Below are 9881 nucleotides of genomic sequence, written 5' to 3'. Positions count from 1 at the left end.
AATTGGATTATAATGCAGCTTGTACTATACACGACAAGTCTGTGCCAAATTAATTCAATATGTTTTATTTATACGTACACGTTCACCACCAAAATCCCTGCTCTAATATTTGGATTACAAATCCCCGGCTAAGCCGAGTTGTTATTTTAGTCATAAAAATCGAAATATCTCCGCCTGGCTTTCAAATATTTTTAGAAAAAACAGCCGACTAAGTGTTCTCTACAAAGTAGTTGTGACTGTTTGATTTGTAATCGTTTAAATATGTATGAAGTCGATTTGACCGCTAGAACCTTGCAGCATTTAAACCGCGAGCTTATATATTATACTCATCTCACTCTTGACCTCAGCATATCCACTCTAACAACGAATCTAATTTGTCGGTCTTTCAACTAATTACCCAAACATCAACTATCAAGTTACAAACACGATTACCTAGAGACGAACTCAAGAACCTCTTTTCCACTTTCACGATCATCTGCCGACTATCCATTTACAAACTCAATCACCTAGACAAAATTTAAGAACCTGTTTTTCACTTTTACAATCATCTGCCAAGATGCACACTTACACATTCATCCAAATCGCTGCCCTGCTTGCCAGTGTTGCTCTGGCAATTCCCACTTCGACTAATCCCCCAAACCTCCCAAACCTCCCAAACCCCCCAAGCCCCCCACCTCTCCCAAAGAAACGGGTGGAAGCCCCTGCGGGGGTGAAGGCTCACTCTTGCGACTGGTGTGGCAAGGTTAAACCTTCGGGCCCAAGGTATGTGGAACATTATTTTGCAGAGCACAAAGATAAAATTATGGCCAAATGGAATATACCAAAGGGGACCACACGATAGAGAGGCGGAAGGGAGATGGGGGGTTATCGAGGAGGCAGTCAAAGGGAATTAATGTAAACATTGGTGGACCGATTCTTGGTGCGGAAGCCATTTTTGTATAAATACGAGCAGGGGGTTACGAGTGTGCGTGACCCACGTGTGCCACTTCTAAGCTTCTAGCATTTGCCCTCTTAACAATACACGCGGGTGAATTATAAAGCTAGAAAAGCAGAATAAAGAGTTTTATAATTGTATTGACCCTGACCCTGAGAGTCCGACTGTTGGCTAATTCATACCCTCGCAAATCAAACCCTCGTATGGTCCCTGGCGCATATGCTGCCTTCAATTTAGCTTAGTGCCCATACTATTTGAGATTTATTTTTTTGCACAGCTACGCTGCCCTATAGTCAACCGAGTGAATTGTGTCCTGTGCCTTTGTCTCCTGTCAAGAACCCCAGCTCGGCTACCGAATGAAGCCTGCATTAAATGTCTAATGACAGTTTAGTGAGACTGGGTTTACTCTATCGTATATGCCTACTTCAACTGCACTGAGACAAGGGTCTCAGAAATGCCTCTATACTGACAGGATTGCCAAGGAGCAGAACTGTCTGGCAGATCCAGTCCTAATTGACAGAGTTTTGAAGGGCGCTGTGTTTGGCTTGATCATGCAAACTTAGCAACATGAGGTTAGTGAAAGCTGTTCCTTATGAGTTGGAAAACTAAACGCGTCTCTTCATAGGGTGTTTGAAAGAAACATTGTGTCATCCGCTACAACACTGGTGTGTGAGTTTGGTTCATGTTTCGTGACATGAGGTACTCTTACTCTCTATTCAGGAATCAAAACATGAACAATGTAGCAAGGGGATATTATCACGGCCCAGATAGCTCTATGCTACCGCTCGGCAGGCTTGGTTCTCTAGGGATGGCTTCAATGAACTCGTGGTACTATTAGTGAATGCGAGAATGAAGCCTCGACGTACTATACGATTGGGGTAGCATTCCTGTACTCAGCTAGAAAACTTTGAAGTTCGGTCCCAGCCTAAGTGGAAAGATACTTTCTAGCCATATCAAGCACAGTGACTCTTTAAGCTGTTTTTTGCGATGTTCCATGCGTCTAATCCGTTCAGAGATTGCAGGCGGTGGTTATTTAGAACGCCACGGTTTATTCGGCTGAAGAGGGTAAGATCTTACCAGTCTGAGGTGGTGTGACCGTTTCCAAGCTTCACCTCAATCAGGTATACATAAGTGAAGTCCGATTGTTTCCACCCTGGCATTGGTTTCATTCTGCTCATCGGCCACTAAGCCATAGTTCAGAACGCCCTCGACGTGGTGATCTCGTTCTTCTAACTCTTCCATCCCAGCACCATCGTGGGCATGGGAGCCGTGATCGATGAGCTTCCGAGCGACAGCGCTGGCAAACTGGTGCTGGGAAGAGTCCAACAGCACCTTTAATATCAATTGGAAGACTGCGACTGCTGTCTCGCTGGCGTCGCTGAGTATTCCGGTCAACAACGAGCTTTTCACAAACCCGGATTTTGCCGTCCTTATCGGTTCGACTGGGTTCTCGCCCAAGCGATCCTAATGCGTCTCCAAAACGATAGTGTCATCAACACGATCCACAACAGCACTGAGTTTTTCTTTGCTAAGTCGTACCAGAATCTGAAGCCAGCCCACTTCCAAGCCACTAAATAGTTGGTCTGCCTTTGTCTGCCCCAGCAGATATCGTCCCACTACATCCCAACCGTGGCAGACGTGAGCCTGCCGGGAGAAGAAAACAGGGAGCAAATGTTCATCCGCAAACTCCGGCCACCCGCCGAACCGACGGTTATCTAACAATAAAATCGCCTTCGGAGCGGTAACTGGAAAAGGTCAATAACAAATGCGGGTTCTAATCAGGGTCCACCGACCGTCGTCCATTACCGGGCAGCGGGGCACCCGCCAACGACCTCCTGGCAAATCTGTTCAAATCCTACGCAGTATCGAGGAAATTCTAAACACGAGTTTATTAAGCAGATGGCTGGACTTTGTTTCGTTGGACAAAACAGCCATGCAAATTGTTGACGAGGTGTACGAGAATTATTCGTCGCCAGGCCACGTCAAGTATATGTACGAGTCGGGGATTGGGTGGTCGCGCTCGCGGATATGTAGGCTGTGCTGGAGAGGGATGTTTGGTCCGTTTTTGAGGTTGTGGAGATGAAAGAATAGATTAAGAGGGCTGAGAGGCAAGGCCTCAACCCCTGGCTGGGGAAGGATCTAAAACGTCTAGCTGATGCTCCTCTTATCTTCCTAGGCCTGGTTGACGCGGGTGTTTCTTTTAAACCTGATAGTTCAAATTTTAGCGTGTAAAGAAACACTTGCTACGAATGCAAGTCAAGATTAGAATATCAAGTATTACCATCAATGCGAACAGACTAATGAGGTTAAGGGCATTTATCCTAATATGTGAGATATTTAGATGAACTGCGAGAATGACTGTGAACAGCATTAAGCTTAAAGCCCAAAAGGAGTGGCCAAAACATCCTACAGCAGTGACTAGAAAAATGCAGAAAGAGAGAGGGAGGGAGAGAGAACGATTGTTAAGATAGGTATTCCAGTTATTCAATTTAACATTAGCGCCCCCTTTTCTGCTTTTATCTAGCGTTTGTGCTCCTAGACAACCCTTATGCTTACGCTTCAAGCTTGAGAGTCTATGTTCAGGGGTTTGGGCTTTCGATAACGCGACTGCGCCCATCGTGGCACAAATCCCAGCTTTGCCGAACTCCATTGTGAATTGGAGTGAGTACATTACCCATTGGCACGCTCATTCCCGAATGGTTGTGTACCTAGGAAATAGTCCTCAACCTGTCACAAACATGAAGAGAATTCAATTGCCGATTTTGATAGGAACCATGTTATCGCTGCGGTCGGTACAAATAATACAACAAAGGAAACCTGTATTTTCAAATGATAACTAGGTAGGTATCTCTAGTCATCCGCAAAATCACATATATCTGTTGAAAACTCTGCTATGTGATCTACCCACTCGCATGTCTACCCGTAAACAAACAGTAAATACTGGTTTCTTTGGACATTCAAAGCTCAGTTCTCGCCAATCCACCTCCGCGGTAGCAACCCTGCCTATAAGAACTAGTACTGTCAGAAACATGCAGGGCGCATCCAACCTCATCACATTTCCAGTGTGTTAAAGTCCAGCTCCTCCTGGCGCCTTCTGATCAAAAACCTAGTCCCACGTGGTATAACGTAACTAGACCCGGTGAAGGACTTGGGTAGACTTTCCACGTCCTTGGGCACCTTGATGTCGTACTTTAGTAGTATCTGAGCAAGTGCAATCTTGAGTTCGTTGGCGGCGAAAAAGCGGCCGGGGCAGGCGTGGATGCCGTGACCAAACCCAAAATGCTGTGGCGTGACGCTGACCAGATGGGCCTTGCTTTCCTGGCCCGCTTCGCGCATTTTAATGTATCGGTAGGGGTCCCAGCGCAGCGCGTCTGGATAATCATTTTCGTTGAAGAGGAGTGATGGCCCGTCAAGGCCGATGGCGGTACCTTTTTTGATTTTAAATCCGTCGGAGAGCGTGATATCCTCCAGGGCCTTGCGACGGAAAAACACTATCGGTAGGACTTTGATATTAATTACCTATGGATTTGGCAATGGCCTGGAAAAATTGGGTATAACGTACAAATCATGAGAGGCCGTAACCTTTGGGATTCCTTTAAGACGGCATCCATAAGCCTAAGCTTTTGAAAAGCGGACTTTTTTAATCCTTCGGTCGACAAAACATTGATTATTTCCTCGCGCAACGGGCCGATTATTTCGGGATGTTTAGCGATATCCACCAAGGCCGTAACGAGCAAGTCGGTGGTAGTATGGATGGCGAGCAAAGTGAGCTGTAGTTGGCAGGTGGCCGGGTCGTAGTTGGTTTTGCATTCTTGCTCAAACCATTCAATGGAATCGTCAAACGGGTTCGGCTCGCCTTTGGCGATAGCTTCGGCTTTGACGACACGGCGGACATCGATGTGTGGTTGCAGTATTTCGCGACAGATTTTGACCTTCCGCCGAGCGTCCCGAGCAACGGGGAGGAACCAGTGTACGTACGGTCGCCAGGATCGCGGGAACAACCTGAGCGCGTAGACGACTTTAAACGCAGCTTGGACCCACGCCCCCGAAGCCTCTACCCATTCTTTACTCCTGCAAAGTTCTTCGCCCATGAATATGCGGCTGGAGATGCGCGAAACGAGGGCCATTATTTTGTCGACGGTCGTCTCATGCCATTCTGGAAGGTTGTTGGTCAGCCAATCTGATGCGTGGTTATGTTTGGGGTGAAAAGGAAATTTTATATAGGTACCCTTTGACTCGCCGAAAAGTTCCTCCAAAGACAGGGAAGCCTCTTCCATCAATGGCGCAGTGAGTTTCACTTGTCCAGGATATCGTTAGCTTTGGGGCCTGCAATTGAAAAGAAGAACAGACAACTCGGGAATAATTTACTCAAAGCCTTGGTTAAATGGCTGTTGACGACTTTTGCCGTGGCGGGTTGGGCAACTAAAGCGTCGAGGCCGGGGACGTATCCATGAAAACTCTATCCATATTGTTAGCCAAAAGAGAGAAATAGAAAAAAAAAAAAAAAAAAAAAAAAGCTTCACCCAGATGCACAACAGCGTCTTGGCGAAAACAAGAAAGAAACACTCACATCTTCTGCCATCTCCAAAAAGCTCAATCCACGGTGGCCTTTAAGCTCATCAGCGTACTTGGGCGGGATGATGACAGCATCTCCCAAATCTGTGAACAGCTTGTAAGGCTTGTCGCCGAACCGGCGCGTACCCTCGGCCAGTAGTTCAACGCTGTGGTTCATGTAGTGAGTTACCCGCTTTCCCCATCCGAATTCCCAACGGCCCTTTGGGTTCAACCGGGGGAGGTCAGGGTATCTGTCGCGCTGGCTGTAAATTACCGCGAAAAAAAGGACGGTTGTAACTAAATACGACGCATACTTGAACGCGCCGCCGTCCTTCAGATCCTGGGAAACAAGGCTGGTGATGTTTGAAAAAACATCGAGCTTAGACATTTTCGGTGGTTATGTTGGTAGAAAATTAATATGTGGTTCAGCGTAAATCTTTAATCTGATTTGCTGACGGACCAGAGAGTTGGATTTAGGGATTTCGAGGTGCATTTTTTGTGGCATTTTATAAGAGTAATGTTGGCATTCGGGAACGGACATTCGCGTCTAACTTGAAACAAAAAATTGACCGGTAGATTGTCGCGAAATACCGGCATTTTAATGGTAGACCCGTCCGGCGAAACTGACTGCAGTGGGGCGGGAGGTTCGGACTTGGTTTTTTTTCCGGTCTAGACCGAAAAACACGACATCATGCCGAATTCCGACTGCTTAATAGTCTGATCAGTATAAATTTAACGTTGGAGATAGTTGGCCTTTGTTTTTTTCTTCCCCCTCCCTCTCCTTACTCCTGTTCAAGGATGAGGTCTGCCGAAAGTTTTGGCGGATACGGCTCTCAACCCCGCAGTAAATATAATTAATCCGTCCTATCGATGCAAGGTAACATTTAACAAGCCATCCCCGGGGACATGTCAACTTTGGTCTGCCAGACAAAATGTTACATAAGCACGTCATGTAACCAATCACATTGCGCCCGAACCCGACCCCTATCGTGGACTTGGAGCTTCTTCCGAGCTATTCCAGCACAACATGTCTAAGGTGCTTTGAATCTTGAGGCCCGCTAAATGAGCTTAAGAAGCTACTTAGAGTATTGAGGCTCTGTTTGCTTTGCGGAGCGATAGGATCATTTTGTTATCAGATAGGTCATCCTGGGTAATTTAACCCAGTCTCAGACTCCAACCAAAATTATCGGTACCGCGATAGCAGGCCTATAGAAAAGTCTAGATTGTATTTAAACTGACAAAAAGACAGTCCAGGTAGCCATAATTAACTTCTTTTTAGGTTATCCTTAGTCTCAGTGCTCAGACTAAACCCCCCTGCAATTGCAGGGTGGACCGGGCGCTCCATGTACCTTTCAGCCACATGGCTCTGAACCAGAGTGATCTTTGGTTGGACCCACAGGTACAAGCAAAGCCACGAATTGAGCCACGGCTCAATCAGTGGAGCTCGCGTTCAGGGATGAGCCCTGAGACTACGCTTGCGACGAAAATCGACAAGATGTCCTCAAACTAGAACGGGCGCGATCTTTTCGGCCAATTTGATTGGTCGAAAAGCCGTGTGGCTGAAAGGTATATGGAGCGCCCGGTCCACCCTGCAACGCAGGGGGGTCTAGTCTAAGCATTGAGACTACCCGCAGAAGCGCAAGGCCGACCCCATGCCGGTCGAGATTCCCATCACGACCACTACTGTAAGTTTGTTGAAACGTTGTTCCTGTGCTTCAATGTACAAATAAACGTCGTTTAAGACCTCGATCGCTGGCGGACAACTACGAAATGTATTTTTGATCGCTTCCTACGTCAGTTTGACACTTTGTGGCTCGATCGGCGCTCAGCAATCGGTTCCTGCTGCTTCTGCGCCCGTTAAGGTCGCAGATAAGGATGATAACGAGGACGAGTATGGGGAGGATGATGAGAGCATAATGAGGATGATGAAAATGCGGAGGGATGCGTAGCATGAGAGCTTTATGATGTCGTTTTTGTTTCTTTTGCGTTCTGTAATGGCTTTCCGGTCTTTTCTGAGTTCTTACGACACGGTGATATGTTCCTGTCGTCCAACTCATCGATCGTTTTTACGTCTTACGGCGTTCCAATGCTCTTAATTGACGCCTTTTCATTATAGAATATTGTCGACTGGTGGCAGGTTTGACCGTCAAAGGTTTCAACAGACGTGCTAGGAAATGGGGGCGAAACAAGCCCCTTCCCCCTTGTCACCACAGTCAGAGGAACCTACCACACAGCTGACTGATCGTATCTGCTAAATATAGCCTGCCCTCGACGACGTCAAGAGGAGCGGCTTACGCACTAAATACTTTTGAAGCTGGATGGCACGCTTATGCTCAAAGTGTCTGGGTCAAAGTCAATCGAATACCTATTTTCAAGACATCAGCTATCACGACGTTTTTGGTTTTGCTTTCATGCAGAGGCTTGGTCGACACCAGAAATTTGGATGAGATCAGAACTAGGACCATATTATGATGTGCATGGCTTCAATAAATCCCGTACGAGCCGGGATCGGGTCTAGCGTCGTTCTTAGCCAGCTCTAATCCACCACCTCGGGATAAAGACCAAACTGATCCCCAGCAGCCTGCATAAAATTCTCCATCCCAATTTTCATTTTATTCAGCTCTTCACTAATCAGGTTCTTAACTTCTCTGAAACCACATCCAGCATCCTTATAAAACCTTTAAACTGCTGATTAATCTTTACCACAACAAAATCTCTCAACAAATATTGTAAAAGGCCGTCAAGCTTGCCAACCTTTTCGTTTATTGCCGTTGCCAAAGAGTTTTTGAGAATCCTAATCAGATTTAGTAAATTTCCTTTTTCCAGAAGAGAAGACGAACATACCCTTGAAGTTCGACATTGGTATGGACCAATGGCATATGATTTTCGGCGGCTTTAACCGGGATCGTCGGCGCTGGTATCTGTCCGGGATATTGTCCCAATGATTCGAAAAAGCTATCCGTAAAGGGGTAATTGCCCATATTTTCCAACATGATGAGTTCAAAACTAAGAGTTACAACTTTGTCGGGTCCTCAGAAAAGATTTACACATATATATCTAATAAGGTCTACCGCGGTTAGCCGCTCAACTGTGGCATAGGACCACCACGCCACAGAGCCACCGCGCCACAGGGCCACGACCCCCCCCCCACCGTATGCTTGGTCCTGAAAAGAAGTAACACAATACTTAAAGTGCAAGAACGGGATAGGGGCTTCGGGATCCTGCATTGACACTAACTATTCACACCGCTTAGTATTGTAACTTATAGTATTATTGTATGTTTATGAAGCGTTCATGTACAAACCAAAAAGATTCTCATTCTGGTAGACCAGTAAGGCTACCTAGCGGGAAAACAGCTTAGGGTTCTAATTTCGGTTATATTTTTATCCTACGCTATTTTTGCTCGCTTGCTTTGCTTAAAGGTAAAGTTGCGAGGTATAAAATCTGAGAAAGCAATTCCCCGCCCAACGCCATATAATACCTTTGTAGCATGAGACAGATTCGGTCTGAATTCACGATGGCAAAGGTTTGCGACTGTATACATGCAATTTTACCCATCGTGACTAATAGCAGCTCATTGGTAACTATCGCGGACGCCTTCTGCCAAGTTGTTTTCGCGCATAGTCAAGTTGCGTGTCCGCGAGGCGCTGGTGTTTGACTCAGTGCTGCAATTGGCACCAACTCCCAGAGGAACGATACTGTGAGAAGGGACTTCTTTTGCAAACTGGTAGTGGAATTCTCAAGACAAGGACTCCAGATCGCCTTACTACCAATTGTGGGCAGAGTACTAGAGCAGACTGATTTTACGATCGAATATTGCTGTACCCTGCGGGTAACTTAATGAAATCTTTGCAGCAGGACTGATGAGTATAACAGTGGAAATGTGTAAGGCTAAGCGCATTATGAATGGCAAAGTGCATGTCAGGAACGAATTGAGAGACATTATCTTATCACTCAAATACTTGTAAAGATTGCGCAAGTCGGAACGTCGGCGCCAAGAACCATTTTAGGTGCGCTGAGCTCTATTCGGGGACGCTCGCTGACGCACGCCCAAATAATGCTCCACCTAATCAAAACTTGTTATAATTAAAGGGGTAGGTTATTAAGCCAGAGGTATGTAAATCGGTGAGGGTCAACATATTCAATACGTCTCCCGATAATCAGGATAGCGAGGCTGATCAACGGGAATGCAATCATTGTTTGTGACGAGCGGTGACCTGAGTGAAGTAGTTAAGGACAGAGGGACAATAATGAGTCTTTATAGAGCTGGACTAACGAGCACTCAACTCCTTTGGCCCATAAGCCCACACAGCGATCGTCTACACAGTTTACCTTTTGGGTAGTATTTTCGTTCGGTCAAGATAATTTGAACGCATAAATTCATACCAAGTGA

At 46.2% G+C, this 9881-nt stretch overlaps 3 protein-coding genes across 3 annotated transcripts; 2 read left to right on the top strand and 1 right to left on the bottom strand.

Moving 5' to 3' along the window:
* Positions 1-12: 12 nt before the first annotated feature.
* PgNI_07967 (uncharacterized protein) lies at positions 13-841 on the top strand (the record flags this gene model as incomplete). The annotated part of the gene is made up of 3 exons (XM_031127969.1): positions 13-37; positions 601-709; positions 763-841. The coding sequence occupies 3 exons, from the start codon at positions 13-15 to the stop codon at positions 839-841; spliced, it is 213 nt and encodes a 70-aa protein (XP_030980933.1).
* A 1369-nt stretch (positions 842-2210) lies between these two features.
* Positions 2211-2653, top strand: PgNI_07966 (uncharacterized protein; the record flags this gene model as incomplete). The annotated part of the gene is given in 4 exon segments (XM_031127968.1): positions 2211-2380; positions 2394-2420; positions 2513-2525; positions 2540-2653. The coding sequence occupies 4 exon segments, from the start codon at positions 2211-2213 to the stop codon at positions 2651-2653; spliced, it is 324 nt and encodes a 107-aa protein (XP_030980934.1).
* Positions 2654-3985: 1332 nt separating this feature from the next.
* PgNI_07964 (uncharacterized protein) lies at positions 3986-5876 on the bottom strand (the record flags this gene model as incomplete). Its single annotated transcript, XM_031127967.1, has 5 exons — positions 3986-4425; positions 4497-5090; positions 5163-5231; positions 5303-5393; positions 5505-5876. The coding sequence occupies 5 exons, from the start codon at positions 5874-5876 to the stop codon at positions 3986-3988; spliced, it is 1566 nt and encodes a 521-aa protein (XP_030980932.1).
* Between the last annotated feature and the right edge of the window lie 4005 nt (positions 5877-9881).

Source organism: Pyricularia grisea (genome assembly GCF_004355905.1).
Source record: "Pyricularia grisea strain NI907 chromosome Unknown Pyricularia_grisea_NI907_Scaffold_4, whole genome shotgun sequence".
Classification (NCBI taxonomy): Eukaryota; Fungi; Ascomycota; class Sordariomycetes; order Magnaporthales; family Pyriculariaceae; genus Pyricularia; species Pyricularia grisea.
This window is presented reverse-complemented; position numbering and strand designations above follow the sequence as displayed.